Source organism: Tenrec ecaudatus, chromosome 18 (genome assembly GCF_050624435.1).
Source record: "Tenrec ecaudatus isolate mTenEca1 chromosome 18, mTenEca1.hap1, whole genome shotgun sequence".
Lineage (NCBI taxonomy): Eukaryota > Metazoa > Chordata > Mammalia > Afrosoricida > Tenrecidae > Tenrec > Tenrec ecaudatus.
The window spans coordinates 71714709-71741370 of record NC_134547.1 but is presented as its reverse complement, the minus strand read 5'-3'; the positions used below and the strand labels follow the sequence as shown (position 1 = coordinate 71741370).

The following is a 26662-nucleotide window of genomic DNA, read 5'->3' as shown; positions in this document are numbered from 1 at the left end:
GGTCACATGGAGCTCCCCTGAAGCAGATACAGAATCCAAGCAACAGAAGGATTGATGGTCAAGAGAGAGGGGGTCCCAGTGTCTGTCTCTTTAAAAGGTCACCCCCCACCCCCAGCCAAGGAAGCATCTCCACCCTCACCTCCACACAGGTACCACGAACTTGACAGAAACCTCAAACTATCCCCTCCCCCTTTGTGAAGGCACAAATAGACACAGAGAAATCACGCTGATGGGGAGGCCACCAGCTGGAGGCCACAGCCGTGTCCCAGGATGCACAGCATGGCTTGCGTTCTTTAATAAGCACACACACAACAACATGCCTCGCTGCTGCCAGGTCAGATCGGAGGCACAGTGACCCTATGGGGCAGACAGGAACAGCTCCCTGGGTTTCTGAGAAGGGAACTCTTTCCGGAGGAGACAGTCTTATCTTTCCCCCTCAGGCAAATGGCAGATGATCACAAACACAGGGAGTCAAGTCCTACTTGTGGTGTGCTACAGACTGCTCCACTCCAGTGAGGTGACAGGCGGGGGAGAGGGGGTGTGCTAGGGGCGGGGCACTGTGAGCAGGACTGGGAGGAGGACCCAAATGCAGATTGAAGATGGTCACAGAATTCATTGGTCCTGGGGCCATTCCACTTCCTGGCCTCTGAAACTGGGTCTCATGACCAGGCATCTCAGACACCCCAAATGTAATTTACTAAGGGGTGTCCCGAAAGTGTCCTGAAAGCAAAGACTGCCCCTCCTTGACCTGGTGAGGGGAGTCCCCTCCTACTTTCAAACGTACTCCGTCTGAAGGCATAGCTTCGGGCAGAGTACCAACGGCAGGTAGCCAATGGTCAAGTTAAACTCGGTGGAGGCCAGCTTTATGTCAAGGTGCAAAAGGAAGTCGATGCTCCCACTGCCCGCCTCAGCCGCCCACAGAACAAGGCCTTTAGCATGTAAGCTGGACTGCAAACTCTATAGAAGGAAGTCTGTGCACGTCCATTTATCCGAGTCTACCAGCTGCTCACCTGGGCAAGCTCTTCTGTCAAACAATAGCTCACTCATCAAAGCCAATGGCAGGACTCCGCCTCTCACTCTGGCTTCCTATTCCCAATCATCAGGTACAAGTACCCCTGCCACCTCAAGGAGTCAGCTGATCCTTGACTTTCCCCCCTCCACCCTGTAACTGTCAGGTTCACTGCCGGCCTCCTGAAGCACCTCGAAGCGTCTGTGAGAAGAGTGTACCCCTCCTGAAAGGGGAGTTGAGCATCTGTAACTTTGTTTTCATGGCTGATGATATTGAGGGGAGCTGCACGTACTGTGCAGAATGTGAGTTATTTGGCTACGTAACTGAGTAGCTCAGTGTAAGGGCTTCCAGGATGGTTGAACAAGGTGCATCAAAGGCATAGCCCCTGTGGTCAGAACTTGGCCTTGCCCAGGTCCCAGGTAACTCCAGCCAGCCTCCAGAATACACACAGTGGTTGTAAGACCCCTTCTGGTGTTCACTCTGGTACAGTGTCTTCTTTAAGAAACAAGCAGCCAATTGCTCGGTTTGTCCCCAGGCCACCAGGACGTCAGGAAACTCAGCTTGTTCTTACTTTCTTCTCTGTCTTTCCCCGTCACTTTGATTGAGGTATAACGAACCCATCCAATCGGGCAATCATGTCAAGCAGGCGTGTACACTCATCATCACAGTCAACTTTGGAACCTTTGCTTCCTCTTGTGTCCACTGGGCTGACTTCCGGTTTGCTTTCCCTCTCTCCCCTTCCAGGCCCCCGGGTGAGGATTCTTTTAGTTGCTATCCTCGTGGGGCCCTGTTGATGTAGCGGTTAGGCATTGGGTTTCAGCTGGAGCCACATGGTCAGCAGTTCAACACACCAGCAGCTCTGAGGGAGAAAGACTGGGCTTCCTACCCCCATTGACAGCTCCGGTCTCGGAAACCCAGAGGCGGGTCGCTAAGAGTCAGTACTGACTCGTGGCAGTGAGAGGCTTCGTTAAACTTGGCTGCCCTGCACAGGAAGATATATGGACCAAGGACAAAGAGGAGAGGAAAAGGTCCTAAGAATAATGATCAGATAAAACCATGAAAGACCTTGATCTTAGAAAAAACAAATGATATTAATCATTTAGAATTCCTTTTCTAGGAATAAAAATGGGACGAGAGCCATACGTGTAATGGAACCCTGAACCAATGCTGCTAGAGGTGTGGGCCACGCACCCATTTCCAGCCTCCAGCTAAAAGGGTCCTGACATCATGGCGATAGAGCCTGAGCAATTCATCGGGGCAGCGCTAAGCATGTCAAATGCAATTTGAGAGCTAACAGCGTGCATTTCATACATCCTTGTTCTTTTCATTTTACGTCCTGATAATTAACTTTCTTATCACACGGCTCGGAAATATCACTTAAAACTTGGATATCAGACCAAAACAAGGTGTGAGGGAGGGATGGGCGGTAGGTGACAAGTTCTTTCAATGTCACATGGCAGCCTTGCTTAACAAGTGCATTCAAGGATGATTTAATAATGTAGAAACGTAATTGGTTCACCTCATTGTTTACCACTTATTGAAGGGTGCGGATTTTGTGGAATTGCATGTTTATTTGTACATTTCTGTTTACCCGGGAAACAACCAGTATTTAGTAGAAAACACAGTCCCAAAGGTTAGTGATCCACCTTACAGAGTGTTAACCAGCCTGTACCCTCACTATTTATGACAACATCTTTATTAGTAAAAGCTGCTACAAACCAACTCCATGGTCACCAAGTCCAAGGGACCCTACAGGGCTGGGTAAAACTGCTCTAGGGTTGCTAAGATTGTAGATCTGTACAGAAGCAAACAGCCTTGTCTTTGACTCCCACCAAGAGGTACAGTCTCAGAAATCCACTGGGGCAGTTCTGCCGTGTCCCCCAGGGTCATAATGAGTCGAAACAGATGGGATGGCAGTGAGTGATTCTAGAACTGTCTTGACTTTACTCTGAAATGGATGAACCGTCTGTTTCCATACCCGTGCCTTCTCTTTCCGCCTTGACAAGCAAATCCCTCCTAACGATGGACAAGCGCATGCCTCTGGCCCATGTCCTCCAGGGCCCTTTTGGCACTGGGATTTCAAAACCTGGTCACGCACCTGGGAGCACCTGGGATTTAAGCACCTCTTCGTATCCCCCGTGGGCATCTTAGGAAGGCCTCAGGTGTACCCCAGGCTTAGTCGTCCTATTCTTGCGCCCTTCAGGCTGGCCTCCATCTCCCAGTCTCGGCCAGCCCCGCGCAGCCTCGCCTTCTGTTTATAATTCAACCCGCTTCCCACCGCTGTGAAAAATGCAGCGCTAACCATATTCCTCAGAGATTTGGACTCATTTTGAACTGTTTTTCAAGCACTAATTATTTCTTTCATGTTATTCAGAATCGATGTTTCCTCATTTGGAATCCCCCCACTCCCCCACCCCCATGGAATTGGATGTATACATGTGAAAATTAAAACCAGTTTTAGCTAAAAATAGGTCCTCTGGGAAGTCTTCAGAATAAGCTGACACGCGCGGTTCAGCGGAAACCGGATGACTGACAACTGTCTTGGCGTCAAATGACAAGAGACAGGCTGGTGCGTAGTCTGGCCATGGTTTGGACCTGCCCTGCCAAGACGCCGTGTACCGACCTGCTACAGGAAGGAGCAGGCCTGCCGGGGTTGGCTGGAGCAAGGGTCACTCAGACGTGACTGAGATGTGAAGAGGCCAGGTGGGCATCTTCAAGGGAACAAGGTCCCTGCCGTTGAAAGTGGAAGGTTCTGTGTCAACGCTGGAATCCAAAGGGCTCTGGACACTGCAAGTGTTTTCATAACTTATTTGGTAGCAAAGCCCGATTTGAAACCGATGGGATATACTGTGTGTTCTTTCTATGCCTACCCCTCCCACCCCCCCCCCTTTGGTAGACATTAGTGAGCTGTCAGTCTATTGGCTCACAACTCCCACAGGCAGGTCATGTCCTGCAGAGCAGATGCACCTGACCGTCTCTCTCCATGCACATCTGTCCCTACAGCTTAGGAGGCATCGTTGTTTTCCACAAAGCAGAGTTGTAAGGCTTGCCCCTAAGGAGGCAAGAATGTGGGAGCACTTGTGCATGGGAGACAGGTTCCAGGGGCCCTAGAACATGCCACTGACTACAAGAGATCACAGAGGAAGGAGGAAGAAGACGTGCTCTCCTCTAGAGGAGTTTAGTGGACTGGATGTGTCTCTGTGCCACCTTTGGTGGACACCTTTGGTGGACAGCTGGCATTATGTTGTTAAGAGCTGTCATTGTGCACACCATCGTGTCAGATGTCACTCTCCCAAGTGAGAACATCAAGCCACTTTGGCGCAGAGCCTGTGAGTGCCAGACACGGTGAGTGTGCGGTACTGGATAAAAGGGTGCCAGTACCTGTAGCCAGGTAACTGAAAACACATCAAGAGCTCTATGTGCAAGAAACCTTTGACAGCAGTATTCCTTTGATCTTCAAAATAGTACCTCCATTTTACAGATGAGGACAGAGGGCGACCAAGAGGCTGGATGGAACATGCCCAACTGTATGGGAGCCCATGGAGTGTAGGGGTTGCATGTTGGGCTCGATCCACATGGTCGGCAATTTGAAACCACCAGCAGCTCCAAGGGAGAAAGACTGGGCTTCCTACTCCCATAAGCACTGCTAGTCTCAGAAACCCACAGGAGGCTGCTATGCACCAGCCTGGGCTGGATGGCATTGAACGTGAGGTAGAGACAGGTAATAACAAACAAGGACCCACAGTGACAGGCCCTGAGGCTACTGAGACCACGCTAGGAAGGGCAGGGGCAGATCAGTGCGGGGTGGGGGTGGGGTGTGACAGGCGCTGTCTATGCAAAGAGCATGTGCTTGAGTCAGGCAGATAGGGGTTCATTTCCCACTGGTCCCTTCCAGTGAGTTCTGGGGCCCTTTAATCTGCCTCATCTACATGAGAGTCAGCATCCCTCCTCATCGGGATGATTAAACAGGGAAGATGGATCAGAGGATAGACAGGCCTCATTTTCTTGTGCTTCACTTTACTGCACTCAGCAGACACTACATCTGTTTGTTTATTTGTTGTTCTTTTACACGTTGGAGATTTGCAGCAACCAGGCTACTTCTACTTGCACCATTTTCCCCAACATCATGCACTTGCTTTGTGTCTCTGTGTCACATTTTGGTCATCCTCACAATAGTTCAAACCTTTTCAGAGTCGCACACTTAAGCAGCCCTGGGGTGTCGTTTCGGAAACTCTATGGAGCCAGTTCTACCCAGTCCTACAGAGTCACTATTAGTGGGAATCGACTTCATGGCAGTGGATTTGGGTTGGGGGTTGGATTGCGCCAGTCACGGACCACAGTGGAGGGATGACATAACATTTCTATGCACTGGGACCGGCTTGATTGTGATATTCGATTTATTGCAGTTGGTCTGGAACCAAACACCCCATGTCTCCAAGGTCTATAGGTACACAGACTGAAATGCTGTCCGCATTTTCTTTGCATTAATTGCTCTTTGCATAACAGGTCCCTTTGCCTAAATGTTTATGAACATGGCCTTCCCCTGGATGGTCCTTACTTGCAGTTGAGGGTCTCAGTATTTTAGAGATAGTGTTTATGACCATCTGTTATAGAGTAGTCACCCAGAAATGGCTGCTGCTTGATCCTCACCACCGTTTCAAACACCATGTCCTGTATTCTGGGGTGCCCATGCCTATCTGGTTTGTCTCGCCCTCTCACCAGAAGGAAAAGCCCAGAACTGGAAACACAGTTAAGGTATGGTTCCAAGCTGTATCTCTTGTACTTGTACCGAGTCTGGCATATGGCAGATGACCACTTGGTGTGTCTTCAATAATTGGTTAAATTCATGGTATGGGGTGTAATCTGTTATTTCCTTTCTTTCCCTAGAAAGAGGACTCCATCAGATGCAGAAGTGGGGGGCGGATTTTGAATGCTAAGCATGGCACCTATTGCTCTTTTGCATTCAAGTCAATGAAAATCTCCCTAGAAACTGAGGTGCGAAGACCAGACAGAGGGCAGGTGATTGTTCGAATGTGTGCAGAAGGACTCCGTTACAGGATAATAAGCTCTTCTGCCTTCTCAAACGATTTCAACCCAAGCGGAATCTTTTCCCACTTGAAGTTGGATGTTTTACTCATTAAGCAGTCAAATGCATGTGCTTCAACTACTTTACATTGGGAGATACGGTGGTTACATGCCAGGTCCCAGTTTTCATGGGCTCTTAAAGGAAAAGAGAAATAAAAGAGATTTATACCAGCTCAAGAACCACATGGGTAGAGACACGCAACAGGTTGAAGAGCGAGGCCATATGGCAGCTCTTAGGATTTGACAGTCTTAATTAAGCAATCTGCTCACCAGCATCACCAGCAAGAAGCCTGTTGAGGTGGCTGTCTTAATTCCCTGCCACCTAGCTGACATTTCTATTTCTATTGTGTTTGGGGTGTTAGAAATCTCCATGCACAGAGCACAGCCTGAAAGGGCCCTTAGCAGTGGAGTACAACAGCTTCATGGAAGACTCGCTTGCTTTCGCCAGTCCAGCACACCCATTCCCCTTGCTTGGGGAAGAGCAACTCCATTCCTCCAGGCTGGCCAATCAGAATACTGAGCTAAGTCTTCTTGGGCATTGGTTGGCCCAGGGATAGGCAGGTGACCCAACCAAGCTGGTCCAAGGGAAGTTGACCAGGAGAAGTTTGGGAACTTAGAGAAGACGCCCTGAGTTGCTGAGCCAGAAAGATGGAAGGCTGGGGCTGCTGGCAGCCATCTGGAAGGAAACCCCTCTGAGACTGAGGCACAAAAGCAACATTGAAGCAAGAGGAGTGGAGGGATAACCTTAAAGCAACTCAATTCAGATGTCCCTAAAGTCAAAGCCAACCCCGAGGTGTTCGAGTATATGTGCCGATCATTCCGTGCATTTCTGCTGAAGCTGGCTGGAGTTGGGTTATATACAACCATACTAACATAAAAAACAACAACAACCAATTCACTGCCATGGAATCAATGCAGATGCAGAGCAACTCCGAAAACAGAGAAGAACTGCCCATGGTGACTTTCTGAGACTATAAATAGCACAGACTAATCCACCTTCATTCTACAAGTGGTCTAGAGAAGAAAAGGCTCATCCAAGTCCATGGTCAGGCTGGGGTGAGAGGCCAGGGAGCCAGCACATGTCTTTTAGAATACCCTCTCTTTCTGGTGGCTTCTGAGTCCAGGTTCCTGAAGTGCTCTGAGGTTCTTCTTGACATGCTGTCACTTTCTCTATCCACCTCTTCACTGACCTACATCCCAACCCAGCCCTGCCCTTCCAAAATGCCTTCACCAAAGGCCGATCCCATTCACTCTTCTCTTTAAGGTCGGGCACCTTTCCCAACCTTCCTGAGTGCCTTTGCCCCTGTTCTGGCCACGTTGTTGTTGTCATTGTCTGCCACTGAGTCAGTACCCACCTAGAGAACCCATGGTCAGCAGGAGGAAGCACTGCCCAGTCCTGTCTCATCCTTATACTCTCAGCTATGTTTGAGCCCATTGGAGCAGCTGCTGTGTCAATTCATCTCATTGAGAGTCTTTCTCTCTTTCGTTGTCCCTCCGCTTGACCAAGCATGATGTTCTTCTCTGGGGGCTTATCTTGATGAGTGACATTTTCAAAGTATGTGAGACACGGTCTTCTCTTCCCAGACCTGCCTCGCCAATTCCAAACACTGAAATAGATTTCAAAGTCTTCCATCAATAGCTAGCAGCCCTTGCCCTTTCCTCTTGGAGCACATCCCTCTGCTTCCTTGACAACGGATAACACTTTCATTCCTGCTAATAAATTCCATAATAGGATGAAAATGGGACACGTGTTCTGGCATTGATGACATGCCATTTGAGCTGCCCGCCCCTCTTAGGACAGTTACTTTAAGGGAGCGGACTGCAGATGCCTGTAAGGAGCAGTCAGGTGGCAGAAGACAGAAGAAAACCAACTGGTGGTCTAGAAGGCAGTAGAGATGGGAGGCCCAGGCAATGGGAGCACCGGTCATTGACATAGGATATGTCAGGGGCTCCGATCGCTGAACAATCTCTGGCAGCAAATATTCCAGTGCTTGCTTGCTCTCTCTCTCTCTCTCTCTCTCTCTCTCTCTCTCTCTCTCTCACACACACACACACACACACACACACACACACTATCATGACCACAGTCTTACCTTTCGGTTCTAGCTAGACCCGAGTATGTACACTGGTATAGATAAGAGCTCATGACACATGGAATCCAAGTCAGATAAACCCCACAGGCACAGAAATGGTAGTAGCAACACCAGGAGGGTAGGGGGAAGGTGGGGAGAGAAGGGGAGGAAGGGGAAACGATTGCAATGGTTGACCCATAACCCCTCCCCCACACCCAGGGGGATGAACAACAGACATGTGGGTGAAGGGAGACAGCAACCAGTGTAATATATAAAAAGAATAATAATTTATAATTTACAAGGGTTCATGAGGGTAGGAGGGTGGTAGGAAGCAAAAAGAGGATTTGAGACCAAGGGGTCAAATAGAAAGTAAATGCTTAGTAACACATGTACAAATATGTTTGATACAATTGATGTATGGACTGTAAGAACTCTCAATAAAATGACCTTAAATTTTAAAAAAAGAAAAAGAAAGAAAGAAAGTAGGTGCTAAGAGAGCTGAATTTGTGCTCAGGTCTCTCCCTGGGGGCTGTTCTCACTCCCTTACAGGACACATTCCCCAGTCTCCAGAGACTGGCCGAGGGACCAAGTCCAGTGGGAGATTCTCTCCGCAGTGCTGCCTCCTCTGTGCCGTGTTCAGGTGTTTTTTCCCGTTATAGGAGTCTGCATCTATGAAATGAGATAGTTTGTAGACTTCATTTATGAGGAGCCTAATGAATATAAATGGACTGATTACTAGATTGTTAAAATTGGGGGGAGGGTGGAGAAGGTCAAACCCAGAAGGTCATCTTTCAACTGGGATGTGCGTACGGAAAGGTAAGATGCTCGCTCTTGTAAAAAGGAGGCCACACTGACCTGAAGCACCACCTTCTCCATGCTGATAGAACAAAGGAGCAGGAGAGCCAGAGTGTGATTTTCTTCACACTTCACAACAACTTGAAACCAGTGTACCACCTGAAAGCCCATGGTGGGGGCTCAATTCTACATGGAGGCCCAAGGGTGATAGGAAATGATTTTCCTCACCAGTAACTCCATTTCCCAACCTGGGAGTGAGGTGCAATGCCCCCAAGGAGACACTCTAGTTATTTGAAAATATCCTAAAAAGAAAGCCAAACCCATAGAACTTAGAAAGCTTCTCAGGATACAGAATAGAAACAGGGTCAATGGGAACTCAGCAAACAGGCATTGCTCATCAGGTGGGGGGAGAGGAGGGGTAGGGAGTTTATCCATTTATTACCACCCCAAAGAAATCTGCCCAGCAGGGTCAACAGGATCTTAGTTTGGACATTTAATTTGCTGGAAATGTATTTACTGCGTTAGCATGCAAAACATCTCTCGAGTTGCTTTGTCATTAATTGCCTTCATTTTTCAAATTCCCCATTTGATTTATAGTCAATTAAGAAGACCCTCCAAAGCCATGACTCATGTACGGTAAGTACAAATAGAATTAATGTGACATCATGTACCTCCTGGGCGACCTGAGGGCTTACTGAGGTTGGGGTCACTGTGGCATGGTCATGTAGTCATCTGGCGAAAGGGACTCATGGGAATGGGCAAAAGCCAGGAGCACAGAGGCAGAGAGAGTCTGGCACTGGCCCCTGCTGGAAACCAGGAGAGGGCTCCTTTTTGTACCATCACAGGGAATGTACTGGGCTGTGAACAGAACATGAGAAAGCAGTAGGCTCCTGCTTTCCATCCAGGCTGACGAGAAAAGACGGGAAAGCCAAGTGGCAAATGTCCTTGATCTATCAACATCAGCCATCTAGATGAAGAGACTCTAGTCCAGAGCACTTTAAGGTAGAGTTTCAAAAATGGGCTCCAGCCTTGACTCTACCAATGATGAGGGATATCATCTTGGGTAAACTTGAAGTCTCAGGGCTTCCAAATACAAAACACAAACAAACCAAAAATTCAAATAAGAGCATCTCTCCTTCAGGTTTCAAGTGCAAGGGGCCCATGACATTTGAGGAACATGTGTGACATCAAGATTCAGTGCCAGGCACGCTGCCCCTTCACGCACGTGGTGTTTTTTATTCCCACATCTGTTCTGCGGTTATACAACACTGGTTAGACTTGGCAGAAACATTCTCACTCTTGTGTCAGCAAAAGCAAATGCCCTTCACGAGGAAGTTTCGCCAGAATTAGCCCTGCGATCTCGAGAAAAGTTAACAAAGGGGCCTGTAGGCGAGCATCAGCAGAGTCGAGGACGACAGCAGTGATATCCGCTGAGAGCCTCAGACCCGTGGGTCGCATAGGCTCTGGTGATGGCTGGAGTCCATTTCAATGCGTTGAGATAGCCTCTACCCACCAGAACGAAGCCCTCCCTGTCCCGCTCGCTGCCCCATTCTCTGCCACGCTGCGTTACTGAGTCAGTCCATCTGGGTGAGGGCCTTCCTCTTTGTCACTGGAACCTCTACTTCACCAACATGAGGTCTTTCTTCAGGGACTAGTCCCTCCTGAAACCACGTGCCAACGATGGGAGGCAAAAGATCACCGTCCTTGCCTCTAAGGAGCCTTCTAACTGCGGGAAAAGGAGGCAAAGAAGGACAATTTGGAGCATTATTCACCAGGTGAGATTTACACATTGACAGAGGAAAACCCTGCCTTGACTTCTCTAATTGGTCTCTCTTCCACTGTTGTTTGTAGTGCTAAGTGGCCTTTTCCCATACAAACACAACCACAGTCAATGTTCCTATTTCCCCACTCGCTGTATGACCCTGATGGTGGAGTGGTTACGTGTTGGGCTGTGATCGCATGGTCCGTGGTTCGAAACCACCTGCAGCTCCTCAGGAGAAAGACTGGGCTTTCAACTCCCATGAACAGGTAGCCTCAGAAGCCCACAGGAGGTCGGTCGCTATGATCAGCATTGACTCCATAGCAGTGAGTTTGGTTTGATTCAGTTCGATCCTAGGAAACCTGGTTGCATGTGGCTAAAGCACTCTTCTGCTCATGGAAAAGTTAGCAGTTCAAACCTGCCAGTCTCTCCACGAGGAAACGTTGTCGCAGTCTGCAAAGAGATGGAGCCGTCTTGAAAACCCACTCCTACGAAAAGAAGGGTGTGGTCTGAGGCACCGACCAACGTTGTCTTCTCCCCCAAGTTGGGTCTGTGTGGAGTCCGTGAGTCCTCACCCACACCCATGTGTCCCTCTACATTTCCTGGTCATTTAGACACTTAGATAGGATACACAGATAGGTGAAGAGTGTTCATCTGTGTCATGCACCCATGCCTCCAAATATATATTGGTTGAAATCCAAACCCTATTATATGAGCTTGTGACCCTGTTTAGAAATCAGGGACTTTTTTCACTGTGTTTATGAAAACACACTGGAGTAGGGTGGGTCCTAAACCTAATGCCTTCTGAGAGGTGTCTGATGGAACAGGAAATGGACGTGGAGAAGTGGTGAACAGGGAAGGGACCTCCCCGAGAGCCAATGCCCTGATGTGGATGGCTAGCTTCCAGAGCTGTGGGGCAAAAGATCTCTGTGCCTGAAGCCCCTCCCCCCCCTCTTTGTGGCAGCATTCAGAGATGAGGCAGAAGGTGAGTAACAGGTAAGTGTCAGCTAAGAGCTGAGGTGGTTAAACAGCTGGAGTATTGAACCCACTTTTTCTAGTCCCTCTGTTTGCCAGCCCAGTGCCTAGAAGCTGCAAGATGGCAGTGCAAAGTTGGGGGTCCTTAAGTCCCCACCTAAAGGAAAGCCATTTGGAAGAGAGCTCTGCAGAAGAATAGTGTTACCCAAACTTGAGCAGCAAATACAAATTTATTGTCTAATATTCCTGGGGCTGTTGGTTACAACAGCATATTTTATTTTTACCCAAAGAACACACGCTTTCTAGGTCTGTCTGCCAATGGCTGGGAGGGGAGGTATTTTCATAAGAGCTACTATGTCAGTTGTTAAAAACATGCTTCTGTCCTAAAGAAAGAAGGAGAGAGCGAGAGGAGGAGGAAAGAAGAAAAGAACAGGCGTCAGAAGGTTTACAGAACCCTCTTCTGGGGAAAGGGAAAGAACCGTTGGCAAACAGATGCAGAAGGCGCCGGTTATCTGAGTGAACTCATGGTACTCTAACCTGCCCTATGATGAATTCTATACTAAATGCATGATTATTAGTCTTGACTGCACAGACTATAAGTGATCTCAGCTATGGTGCTGCCAGGTAAGCACTGGATGCCTAACCACAAGGTGGGTGGTTCAAACCCACCAGCTGCTCCAGGGGAGAGACATGATGTGGCCTGCTCCCAGAAAGATGCATAGGCCCAGACACCCTAATAAGATCACCAGGAGCTGGAAATGCCTCCAGGGGAGTGGGTGGACAAGGCTTTCTCACTTGGCATCTCCCCACTCCCATGGGGTGCTGGTCAGCATCCTTCTGGAACATGTCTGTCCTCAGCATCACTGTCAGACTTTAATGACAGCAAGATGGCAGCCAATGGGATGACATGCTTTCCTTTAGGTGGAGAAGACAGAGCCACCAGGCAGCCTATCCGAGAGAACACCTGGCTCAGGAGAGTCCAGGGACCCTGCTGTCGTGCCCTACAGTCTCCACTCTAGTCCCAAGACCTTGAAATGACACTTCCTCTCTGAGCTGATTTTCCCTCCCTTCCTCCTGTGCTTCTCTTTGCAAAAACAAAAGGTGGGGGAGCAATCGCTCCATCTTCTCCACTCACCTTTCAAGGCTGAGGTGAAGCCAGGAATATTTTGCCCACGTTATCTAGCGTTGGGGACCCTACCGCACGCTGTGAACGAGAGAGCAACGCGCCCCCTGGCTACATTAGAAGGAACAGGGGATGGCATGTTTTGACCCTAGCAGCTTGCTGAAAACTGGCCTTTTAAAGAAGAACACGGGCTGAGTGCCGGGGAAGAAGAGTGGAATAAAGCATTGTTTGGATGTGAAGAAAGTAAGAGGCTTCCCAAGGAACTAGGGAAAGATGTATCGGAGTGAAGAGTGAATAAAATACGAAGGAAGTAGAAGCAGTGGAGCTGACCATTAGTACCAGTTAAGGGAGAAGAAGATAAGTCATTGAGGATTGAGGAGGAAGATGACAAAGGATAAAAGGAAACATTACGGTCTGGACAAAGAGAGCAGGACGCCGTGGGTAGAATAAACATTCCTGGTAACCAGCTACAATCTGAGCCCAGAGCTGACTGCATGCACATCCAGCATATGAGCAGATGAGCCATGTATGTCAGACGCGAGGCAACGCTTCTCAGACAACTTCATAGAACGGCGAGACGCAGAGGCATCAACAGAGTGACTGTGCTGAGCTTAGACTTTTGGCAACACACACACACACACACACACAATACCTCACAAAGATAGGAAGCCGGAGCGCTGAAAGATCGCAAGGGTTCTAGTGGCAGAGAGCAAACACCACGCGTAAGTGCAAGTGTCCGCAACAGGGCCCCAAAAAACACCCTCTGCTGGTATGAGGGACCCTCTGCTGCTGCCCTGCTCTGGATTTCTGTGTCCCTAAGGTCCTTGGTATGAGGGACCCTTTGCTGTTGCCCTGCTCTGGATTTCTGTGTCCCTAAGGTCCTTGGTATGAGGGACCCTCTGCTGTTGTCCTGCTCTGGATTTCTGTGTCCCTAAGGTCCCCGGCCACGTCTCTCCTTGGGTCTTTGGTGGTGGTGGTGGTCGTAGGTGTTGTCAAGTCAGTCCTGACTCACAGTAACCCTGTGCACAAAGAACACAGCATAACCCAGGCCGCTGCCACCCTCACTGCTATCCTGGTGCTCAAGCCCACTGCTGTAGCCACTGCATTTCCTTGAGGGTCCTCCTTTCTTCCAAGACCATCTGCCTTACCAAGCATGAGGTCCTCTTCCCAGGGACGGGTCTCTTCTGATGGCATGTCCCAAGTTCATGAGACAAAGTCTCATCATCCTTGCTTCTAAGGCGCACTCTGGTTGTCCTTTTTTCGCGACAGGTTTTTTTTTTGTGGTTGTTCCTTTGGAAATTCATGGTACCTTCAATCTTCTTCACCAGCACCATCACGCACATGCATGAAACACGGTTACAGCCTCTTAACGTAACAGAGATCCATTCCCAAGTGGGATGATCACTGTACACAACTCAACCCACCACAAGCATTCTCAAAAAGGAAGGCTTTCCTTGAGACTCTGATAGCTGTATTCACACGGAGCACTGGTGATACAGAGGTTAAAGCATTCAGCTATTAACCAAGAGGTTAGCGGTTCAAATTTACCATCCCCTTCCCCCCCATGGGAGGAAGATGAGGCAGTCCACCTCTGGAAAGGTCTATAGCCTTGGAGACATTATGGGACAATTCTACTCTATTCTCTGGGGTCACTTTGATTTGGAATTGACCCAATTACAGTAAGGTTATGCCAGAACCTTTCTCGGAAGGAGGGGTGTCGGTGGAAATTTCCTATCTCTCACAGTACAGAGAAAACAGACTCAGCATATGCATGGCTTTGAGATGAACTTATAAGTACCTCATAAGTTCTGACTCAACCCCTCACCTTGGCAACATGTCTAGACATATATTTTGCACTGAAAGGTGGTTAGAATTTGCTGACCCTCCAAAACACACACACACACACACACACACACACACACACATTTAAATGCCCTTAACCTCCATATCATGGACTTTTTCCTGAATGTGCAATCATGGATAATCAACCCGGTTCCATTTAGCTTTTACTAGCTTACACAGAACCAACCACCATAACCCACTTAATTACTTGGGGGATTAAAAAAAAGCCACAGAGAGACACACGCAAAACTGTGATATTGGAATGTACAGTACGGTCTCGTTTAAATTACAAAGATCCCCCAAAGTATGATTGTTTCCAGCTTCGCAGCGGTGAATTAAAAGCTGTTTGGTGTCGTGAAGATTACAGAAGCAATCACATTTATGGGCCTGCTTTGCATACCAACGCTATTAATTTCCATACTTGGGGTGGCTTCCTATTTCCACGCATGTTAACATAGATGCCATTTGGGATAATCACTGGGGGGAGGGGAGAGGTGAGAGAGGAGAGGAGAGGTGAGGAGAGGGAGGAGGACCGAGCACAGGGGAGAAGAGAGAGCAGAGGAGAAACGTGGAGAGAAGGGAAATGGTGCTCTACACACCCAGCTCCGTTGGAAATGTATTGATTCTGATAAACACACGAATCAAAAGGCAAATGAGGGTTCCTGACAGTCTGACCCAGGAGTCACACTCAGGGATGAAATTAACATGAAATCACATATTGGAATTCACTCTCGGTGCGAGCCCCTCACCTTGTCATTACAGACTCTAATTATTGAAATGATTTCATTGGCGGGTAATTGCATCGGGGTGCACGTGCTGCACCTTGGACAGCTCCCTGCGTATCCAACATCCTGTCTCCATCAGTGGCTTCCTTCCGACACTCACAATGCATTCCAACCACACGGAAAAATGCAATCAAGTGGGGCTCCCCTGAGTCCCAACCCTTTGTCTTGAAGCACAACAGCTAGATAGCACAGGTAGAAGGAGGCCGGCTACCCTGGAAGGCCAACCTGGGTCTATCAGGGCAGGTGAGCAACCACCTTCATTCTCCAAGGGACCTAAGAGCATCCTGCCAATCAAATCACTGGTGCCATATGCTCACCCCTCAGGCCAAAGCATTAAACAAGGGGTCTCCAGGGACTCCACTGACACCATGACTTGTCCGTCACCCACTCTAGAGGCTTTGCGCCAGCACTGTGCTTATTAGACAGCAGACCGTCCCGTGTCGTCATAAAGACAAAATAATACAATCTTAACCTTCAAAAAGAGCCAGCGATCATACCCACAGAATTGAGCGGTGTACACTGAAAGGAACTCTGTTGGAATTGTGTAGGAAGAGATGTGACGCCACAGAAGAGTGGGGAACAGTGGGGAAGCATCCTGAAGGCCATCTTATTAGCTCAGGATGTCCGTGCCTGAAAATTCCCCGTGCCGCCATCCCCAGTCGCACCACTGATACTCTGTGCGAGAGGCTCCAGGTAGGACGCCCACCTAGGAACCGCATGGCACGGTTCTCTGGGATCTACATAGGGGGGCAGCAGCTCATCTCAGTGTGGTCCTGACATTGGAGATGGATAAAGCTGTCTTTCGGGGAATAGCTGGTGAATGACCACCAAGGATAAATTGCTAAAAAGATTGACACACGGCCCACTGCTCCCCTCAACCCTGGCAAAGCCTTCATCCAAGAGCTGCCATGCTGGGTGGAACCATCGCTGACCAAAGCAACATGATCTGAGAGTTCTTAGAGCAAACCTCCTACTGAGACAGAGCCCCAGCCACCGGCCACAGGCCGGCCAACGCAAGGACGAGGATGGGTCAGAAACCGCTGTCCATCAGCGGTGTGACTTACGGTTCAGAATGGACTGGTCCTCGATGAACTCGGCGGGCTGCTCGATGCGGAACACTTTCTGCTGAAACCCGGGCGTGCAGTCGGACTCGCGGGCAGACGTGAGCAGCAGCACCTGCGGAAAGGAAAGCCAGCCATCAATCTTTCCACAGCTACTTGTGGGTCTCGAAATGAGTGGAGGCTTTGAGTTTTGCCTCCCAAACGACGAGGGAAGGGGGTGCCCACGACCCACTTTGGCGGGGCAACGTGGCGGGCCTGCGAATGGGAACAGCTGTTGCGGTGTCCACGAGGCTGCCGTCAAAGCAACCACTTCGTCAGATTTTTACACCTGCTCGCATTCTCACCATGGCCCCCAGTGTGAAATTTCATTACGGGAACTGTCACTTTCCTATGATGCCGGGTCTGCCATCAAATCCCCTTCTGTGCCCACCAAGGAGCATTATCATCTCCCTAGAGAGAGGGGAAGGGACAATTAGAAGTCACTTTTGACAAGATTCCAGGGCCCACTCGACCGTCATTATCCCATCTGGTGTCCCGTGTCCCATGTCACTACTGGACGGCTGCCATGTTGCTGGTCAGAAATCAAGAACATTTATGCAAAAGACACACACTGGATTTTGAAGATGATGTACCAAAAAACAAGGTGAAAAAAATAGCATCCAAATGAATCATTTTTGCATTGATTACACATTAACGTGGTAACGTCTTACATACTGGGCTAAGTAGATAACTATGCTATGAACATTAATAGCACCTGCTTCTCTACCCATTTCTAAATGATGTAATGGAAACATAGTCAAGCTCTCATTGCCCACGAAGGTTTGCTTTAAGCCTTCCATGCCGCTGAGCCACTTCATCTAGATGGCCACAATGAAGTCAAATGTACTCGAGCAAAAGTAGGTAGGTTTGCCTGGAAACACAGGAGTTTTAAAATATGTGGTAAAAAAGTCATAAGGGTTAATAAGGAAAGAGGTGACACTCTGAAAATTGAGACTACCTCTTCGAACCACCTGTTGATACTGAGAGCCCAGCACAGGCCCTGGCATGGAGCTGCCCCAGGCTCATTTTTAAAATGAGAGCCAGCATGTTTACTTTGGTAGAGACTGTGGACTGAATTGCTAGCCCTCGGTTCAGAGGTTCCAAGTCACAGGCCCACCCAGAGGAGAAACAGAAACCTTTCGGCTCCTTGGAGTCTTGGGGAGCGTATAGGGAAGTTCTACTCTGTCCTGTAGCATTACTATGTGTCTGAATCCACTCAATGTCAATGGATGTGCCCTAACGAACACTGTGCCAACTTTGTTAGATGTCTTTTACAATGAATGGAAATCCCAGAACACTAGCTTGCACACATGAGGAAGCTACACGAGGATCAAGAGGCAGTTGTGCCAACAGCACAAGGGGACACTGCATGGCTTCCAGGCAGGAAAGGTGTGTGTCATCCTCCCACCGTACTTCTTCCATCTGTACGCTGAGCAGATCATCAAAGAAGCTGGATTAGATGCAAAAGGCGGCGGAAGCAGGCTGAGAGGAAGGCCAATTAACAACCCACCCTATGCAGTTGGTACAACGTTGCTTTCTTGCTGCAAGAGAGGAAGGCTTAACGCACTGCCTGATGAAGACCAGGGATCGCAGCCTTCAGTATTCATTATAGCCCAAAGAAAAGAAAGCTCAAATCCTCCCAACAAGACCAGTAGGTCATATCATGATCAACAGAGACAAGATCGATGTGGTCAAAGGTTTTGTCTGGCTTAGATGTACAAGCAGTGCTCATGGAAGCCACAGTTAAGAGACTGATGGACGAATGCACTGGGTATCTCTGTCACACCAGACCTCCTTAGAGTGGTTAAAAAAAAAAGCATGGAGGTTACTTTGAGGCCTACGGTTCCCCTGAGCCACGCCATGGTATTTTCAGTCACCTCATAGGACCGTAGTGTGGGCATGGAATGAGGAAGCACACAGAAGCATGCATGCATTGGAGTTACACTGCTGGAGAAGAATACTGAAAGTGCCACAGACTGTCGAAAGCACAAACCAATCTGCCATGGAAGAAGTCCATAAAAATAATAAAAAGCCAGAACACTTTTTAGAGGCAAGGATGATGGGACATTGTTTCACGTACTTTGGACATGCTGTCAGGAGAGACCAGTCCCTGGAGAAGGCCATCATGCTTGGTAAGGTATTCGGGCAGAGAATAAAAGGAAGACTTCAATAAGACGGAGTGGCCCGGTGGCTGCAACGATGGGTTCAAACAAGAATAACGGTGAGGCTGGCACAGGACTATGCCATGGTTTGTCCCGTTGTTGATAGGGTCGCTATGTGTTGGCATTCACTAGACAGCACCTAACAACACCAGTGTCTCACTTAATTTCCCTCACAAGCCCTCAAAGCACATAAAGGAAGAACTTGCTTTACTGTGCTTTGCAGCTACTGCATATATATTTCTTAACTCATTGAAGATTTGTGGCAACCTGCAGCACGCAAGTCTATGAGTGTCATTTTCCCAATAGCCCGGGCTCACTTCCTGTCTCTGTGTCCTATATTGTTTACTCTCACAATGCGTCCAAAGTTTTTAACTTGCTCATGCACACTGCACACTGCGGTCGAGTATCCACATCACTCTTCAATACGCTGAGAAAGCAAAAACCTTAGCCAATTTGCTTTATTGCCACATTCATGTTAAGGATGGTGGTCTGAAACTGAGCCCACAGTATCTCTGAGGTCTGCCTATACTCTGAGAAGACGCATGCTCTGACAGAAGGATCCGACATGTCTAGAGTTCCTTGATCACAGGCAGTTGGGAAGGGAGGAGGCAGGATTTGAACACAGGTTGGAGTACCTTCTCGTTTGGTCACTGTTCTTCAATGACCAAGCCTTCCAGAAGGAGACATGCCTTAGCATGTCCTTGGTTAAGCTCACTCTCTGAACTCTAAGGAAGGCTGCTTCATCTAAGGGTTGCGGGTATGGCAGGGGAGATTTGGGGAAATGGGGAGTTAATAATGAGTGCCAGACAGAGGGGAAAATGTTCTAAAATTGATCGTGGTGATCCAACTCTTCTTGATATGATTGAACTGCTGAACTATGTGAGATGTGCCAATAAAACTTTAAAATGTGCCAATAACACTTTATTAAAAAGGTTGGTAATGAGCAGCTCCTGGGGAAGTGTTCTGTCCATCAGTGCTGGGCTGCTGCACACACACCCGAAGTCTCTGGCCGTTCACTGGGATAACTCGGTGCCCTGGTCTCCATGTGGAGCAGAGCCCCAGGTGTCCACCATGGTAGCTCATCTCTCATGAGCAGCTTCTCATTCTGCATCCCTGACTGATACTTCCTGATACCACTCCCCTCCGAAATTCTTATACTTTAGTATCAGCTTTGGGGAATGTGAGGCTGAGATGCCAAAACTTACACTTCCAGCAACTACATAAAAACAATCAGAGAAAACTCACTATCATTTCCACCAGAGACCCCCAAGGAAAAGCTGGGAAGGTTGGAAGCTGTGCGACTAGGATTCCTCTCTAAATACCAAACTCCGGGAGTAGAATTGTGACTTATGGTGGTCCCCTAGGACAGAGGAGAACTTCCCCATGGAGTGCTCAAGATTGTAAGTCAGTGCAGAATCAGACTGTCTCATCTTTCTCCCAAGGAGTGACTGGTGCATTTGAACTAGTGGCCTTTCAGTTAGCAGACCTGAGCATAACCACTGTGCCTCTTCCTCCTCCTCCTAACACCCAAACTCCAAAATGCACTGACCCCTGAGGATGAGAGCAAGAGCCCATCTAGAGAGGGTCGCACATGGCCAGTCTTGGAAATGAGAGATATTGCAGTCACAACCTCATTTCTGACATCATCGTTCTCAGATCGAATGGGGAAAGAATGCCCAGGATCTGTGCTGATTGGCTGTGACACACTCCCTGTCCCAGCAACAGGTTCTGGCCAGAGGGCCTCTGAGGCCATCTTCATGCTGGCATCCCAGGAGGCACACCTGTAGAAAGCAGAACACTCTATTGGCAATTTCGCAAGTGGAAAATCGATAACTGGCCAATGCTAATTCACGTAAACAGCTGATGTTCAAAGGTTGCCTCCAGGCTCTCCTGGCCTCCAATTACACCTTCACCTCTTACTTGACTAATTCTGCCCTCAGGCCCTCAGTAAACCATTGAGTGCGTAATTACTCCTGGAGATGACATTTCTCCAAGGACATGGGCTGGCAGGACCCTGGCTAGAGAGCACAGCTGGGAATGAAGACTCCTTGTGTCTACTCTATGGGTGAGCAAGGTCAAGGCCTCCTCACCCATCTATATGCAGCTCAGTCTTGTCCTGACTCCCTGGAGGGATCTACTTGGGATTCCTCTGGAATTGTCCAAGAAAAATAAACCTTTCCCAAGTCCAGACAGGCCCAGGGGCAACATGGGAGTGCTGGGAGGGCAGCCCAGGGCTGTCAGTTTGGGGTCATATTTTCTTGAGTCATTTCTTCTACCCCTTAAAATTCAGGTGAAATGATTTCTAACCCCAAAGCCTGGGGTGCCCTCTTTCAAAGGCGTGGCTTACCGAGGTCGGGACTAGTCACGTTATGCATTTACTCACTCATCCAAGCACTCGTGTCCATTCCTAAAGAGTCGATTACAATTCTAGGACTCAGTGATCATTGTGCAAGGCTCTGCTGCAAAGCTTAAAGAACCAAAAAACCCCATAAGCAAACGTGGTGAATACAGCGGATGGTGCCCGGCTATCAAAAGATATAGCATCTGGGGTCTTAAAGGCTTGAAAATAAACAAGTGGCCATCTAGCTGAGAAACAACAAAGCTCACATGGGAGAAACACACCAGCCAGTGTGATCATGAGGTGTCAATAGGATCAGGTATCAGTCATCAAATACTCAGAACAAAAAATCATATCACTGTGAATGAGGGGGAGTATGGAGTGGAGACTCAAAGCCCATTTGTAGACAATTGGATATCCTTTTATAGAAGGATTTCAGGGAGGAGATGAACCAGTCAGGGTGTAGTATAGCACCGATTAAACATATAACTTTCCTCTAGTTCTTTTATGCTTCCACCAACCCCCAACTATCATGACCCAAATTCTACATTACAAATTTGGCTAGACCAGAGCATGTACATGGGTACTGGTAAGAGCTGGAAACATGGGGAATCCAGGAAGGATAAACCCCTCAGGACCAATATTGAGAGTAGCCATACTAGGAGGCTAAGGGGAAGGAGGGGGGAAATAAGGGGAATCGATCACAATTATCTACATATAACCCCCTCCCAGGGGGGCAGACAACAGAAAAGTGAGTGAAGGGGGACCTTGGTCAGTGTAATACATGAAAAAATATAACATTAATTATCAACAGTTTGTGAAGGAGGGTAGGGGGGAAATGAGCTGATACCAAGGGCTCAAGTAGAAAGAAAATGTTTTGAAAATGATGATGGCAACAAATGTACCAATGTGCTTGACACAATGGATGGATGGATTGTGATAAGAGTTGTATGAGCCCCGATAAAATGATTAAAAAACAAAACAAAATTCTCCTTGTCATTGAGGGACTTCCAACCCATAGCAACCACATGGGACACAATGTTGCACCACCCAGGGTGCTGTCCAGGTTGTCCATCTTTACAGGGAGAGATGGCCACAACTTTCTCCCACAGGTTGGCTGGTGAGTTCGGACCATCAGCCTTTTGGGTGGTAGATAGGTGAGCGCCTTGCCATTGTGTCTCCTGGGCTCACGCACAGAGAGAAGCAAAGTGCACACTAAAATCCTAGTATGCTGGAGAAATCCTGGCTCAGCCAGTCACTGGCAATACAACGGCCATTTTCATGGCCATGGTGGGGCTCAGTCCTCTCATCTAGGAAAACGTGGGCCAGAAAACATACAGTGTACAGATTCAATAAAATAATATATGTAAAGCAATGGTAATGGTGCCACACAGGGTAGGTGGTAGGTAATGAACTGTTAGAACCATTGCCCAACAAAGAGAGAGAGAGGTTTTGACCACCTAATTCACAGGTGAACCCACGTGGAAAGTCACCAGGATGGAGGATACTGGTTTCTTTGTGGTGAGCTGCCATTGAGTCACCTCTCTACTTGTGGCAACCTCACACCCACCAGGATGAAAAGCTACTGGTCCCACACCGTTTCCAATATTGGTTGCAAATTAAGCCCTTGTCATCCTGGCGTTTTCATTTTGGTGTGTGACTTTTTATTATCACTTGAATTGCCCTGATAGTGTAACGGGTTCTGAGATGATCTGTTAACCTCAAGGTTAACAATTCAAACCCACCAGCCTCCACATGGGAGAAAGCTGAAGCTTTCTACTCCCATTCATATCTACAGCTGTGGAAACCCATAGGGGCTGGTCTACTCTGTCCTACAGGGTTGCTAGGAGGCAGGATTAATTCAACAGCAGTGAGAGACATTGTGGTTTAGGCGAACGTTCACGGAGCAAATTGATTTAACATGAGCAATTCATACCCATTTTGTCTCCTGATATCGACTGCCATCCCCACAATGGAGCAGCCCCCTTCCCACTTGCTCCCTGTGCTTCCTGTTTCTCTCCATCCTTCCTTCCTATCCCTGCCTCCTTCCTGCACAGACGCCACACTTCTGACCGCATGAAGCTAATGGTTCTTAGGAGCGTGTACCTTGCTTATTTGAACGGTCTTGGCTCATTTCAAGAATTAGACCACCAGGCCTTTCTTCCTACACCCGAAGCTCTGCTGACACCTGTCCAGCGTCATGGCAAGGACAAATGAGAAGCACAGGCTGAGATTCAGACTCTGGTCTACCGCAGGTAGAAGATGAAGAGCCTAGGGAAGATGGATTGACACAGTGGCTGCAACAATGGGCTCAAACATCAGAGAACCTTGGAGTATGGTTTAGGATGGGGCGGGTTTCTTTCATTCTGTTTTACGTAGGGCCACTATGAGTAGGAACCAACTTGATGGTGCCTATCAACCACCACAGGGAAGACAAGACATCTACCACCGAACCACCCCTGCCCTGCAGGTATCTCCACAAGATCGCTGCCATCAAGTCTGTTCTGACCCATAGCACCCCATAGACAGAACTGCCCCTGTAGGTTTGCAGAGCTGTAAATCTTTATGGGAGCAGTAAGCTTTCTTGCTCAGAGTGACTAGTAGTTTTGAATTGCTGACCTTTGGATTAGGTATCCTTTGGATACCTCAGAGGTATATGAACCCAAACAAACCCAAACAAAATAAAACACGAGCCCACAATTCCAACCCACAGCGACTCTATAAGACAAGGCAGAGCTGGCCCTGTGGGTTTCCGAGACTGTCACTCTTCACAGGAGTAGAAGGGAACCCATAAAAGCCAGGATGCAGTCATGTCACGCAGGTGCATCAGGGAAAGCAAGCTCACACTCTGAGCCTTTTTCCTAGGTCACAAAGACCAGTGAGAATCGTTTGGTGAAGCAAAGGAGAGAATCAGCTCAGCCTTTGGACCAATGCTCTTCGCTTTCCCTCGAATTCCTTTTGGCATCTATGGATTTTACATAATGTCTCCAAAATGACCCAACTGGGCTGAAAAAATGAAACAGACTAATTCTGACCTTATAAAAAAGCTAGCAAACAAACAAAATGTGTATGTGTTTTTGCTAAGTAGATTTTCTAGAACAATGACACAATTAACAAAATTTAGAATAAAAATGTTTTGATAGTCAATCTCAGTGAAAGCATTCTCATTTCCATTAATTTCCCTCAACTGTCTAGCAAAGTTTAAAAGTGAATCTCCTTGCTAGGATCACCATAACACAGGAAGCCACTCTTCAAGGTCAGAGGCACTAAGAGGGGTGGTGGATCTTGGGGATGTCTCTCATTGCTGGAAGGCTTGATTCTTGGATGTGACTCCCCAACTCAGGAAGTTCCTTCTCCAGCATCTTTAAAAGACAGCACTGTTACTGGACAACATTTCCCTTGTCTTCCTTAACCTGTCCAGAATATATGATGTGAGCATCAGTCCAAATTTATCTCCAGACCTTGACGATGAGAGCCGCCCCCCAATGTGGTTCTTCAACAAGAGGGAGCTGATGCGTCTTTGAGAGATCAGCGAAGAACAAATGTTCGGATCACCCAAGGGTTTCCCTCATTTGAGAATTATAAGTAGGCAGCTTATAAAGACAGATGTATCTCTCACACAGATGCTCACCACACGATGACTCAATCTGAATTCCGAGTCTACCAGTTGCCAGCTGGGGAACCTCAGGGAAGGAGACTTCTGTGTCTCAGTTTCTCAGATATAAAATGGGAACAAGGATGGGATTCTAGAGGGTGATATGAGGATTAAGCGAGTTAATTGCTGTTAAGAGACTTTAGCACCCAGCCCATAGTAAACTGTTCAACAAATGCTTGCTCCGGTGAGGTTGATGGGGAGCATTGCAGGCACTATCGGGTAAGCCTTGGGCTGCTGACCACTGGGTTAGCATTTTAAATCTATTGGCCACTCCGTGGGCCAAAAGATGAGGCTTTCCTAAAGATGTACAGTCTTTAGGCGACCCTAGAGGTGTACAGTCTCCGAAACCCCAAAGAGAGTCACTATGAGTCTGATGGACTGGACAGTGGTGGGGTTTATTGCTTCTTTCAAGGGTTCCTGGTGACAGCGTGGTTAAGAGCTTGTTTTCCAACCAAAAGGTAGGTGGTTTGAACCTGCTGGCTTGTCCGTGGGGAAAAGAGGAGGTAGTCTGCTTCAGAAAAAATGTAAAGCCAAAGAAACCCTATATAGGGTTACTTTCAGTTGAAATCAAAGAGATGACAGTGGTTTGATGTGTCCGTGAGTGCGTGAGGCTTAATTGCTATTATTATTATTTCATGCTTCATGCCTAAACTAGTAAACATGATTTGCTGATACCCCAAGAGTAGATCATGACAAATCATCATCACAACATTGCTTTGTGTGCTGCTCTATAACTGCTCAGTGGATAGAAGATAGATGTCAAGGAAGATGCAAAGGGAAGGGGAAGGGTGGGGGTAAACTGAGTCAGAGAAGCCACAATCAGCAGGAGTTGGTATTTTGGGATCGGCCTCAGGGACTGTGCTGGGCTGGGCTGTGATGCTCTTCCTAGACACCTCAAATCCCTTTGAGGCGGTTTCCCAGAGTCTCAGCAGCCACAGGGGGACCACTGCCTTAATACCCCATGTGGTAGTTATGTCATCTAATGCCAACTTGAGACTATTAAGAGTGAAGGGGTGGAGTTTAACATGTTCAATCAGGTCACTGCTTGATGACCTCATTTGGAGGCACTTAGGAGATAAATAGCTTGCTGGAGGTGGGGCACACACACTCTGCTTCATATTCCTGAAGACAAGACATATGAAGCTACTCTAAAGCCCTGGAGCTAGCTGAGCCATGTGGAGACCCACTCCAGTGCTAAAATGCTTCCACCACCACTGGATCCACAAGACTTTCCACCCACTGGCCTGTGATCTTCCTGCATTCAGTGTCATAGTATGTGCTTCGTGAGTCTGAAGAAGAATTTATAGACTGGTAACAGACATATGGACTAATAGCAGATTTATGGACTCTACCTGGACAGGGCTGGATGTTTTCTTAATGTATAATTTATCTTTGATATAAAGTTATCTTTTACATGTATATCAATGTCTCTGGATTTGTTTCTCTAGTCTACCCGGACTAACACACCCCATATATGGAATAAGTCTTCACACCACCATTTTCCATACATGGTTCTTCTTGGAATTTCCAGTTCATGTCATCTCTCTATAATTTCTTCTCCTGACAGGGGCTGACTCAAGAACGTATCCAGAGAAAGGGTTCAATTCCTCTCCAATCCAGAAACCACCACGTGACATCGCATGGGGAGATGGTAGTCAGCAGATCTGGTTGGTTGAGCCAGAGAAGCCTTCCATCAAGGTTAGAGGGCCGTGGTAGAGAGGGTCCACCTCTCAGAGGGCTCCTTGTCTCAGGCTGTCCTGTAGAGCTGCTTAGGGTCACCTCCCTCGGGCATGCATGCATCCCTCGGGGATGCACCTGGACATCTGCGTTTGCAAACTCTGCTTTAGACATTGGCAATTTGTGCTCTCTGAGTTCAGAGTGCTCTGTGCTGTGGAATCCTGCCTCTTAGTGGCAATGGCCATTAATGCCCTTGTGTTTCGTCCACAGGACTAAATACAAGCT

The 26662-nt window shown here is 48.1% G+C and overlaps 1 protein-coding gene across 2 annotated transcripts in view; it reads right to left on the bottom strand.

Moving 5' to 3' along the window:
* Window positions 1-26662, bottom strand: part of CDH13 (cadherin 13) — a 1090774-nt gene that overhangs the window by 860071 nt on the left and 204041 nt on the right. For both annotated transcript variants that reach the window (XM_075536309.1, XM_075536308.1), the window contains exon 2: window positions 16510-16621. In XM_075536309.1, the coding sequence (XP_075392424.1) occupies window positions 16510-16621 (112 nt within the window). The remainder of the gene's footprint in view (window positions 1-16509; window positions 16622-26662) is intronic.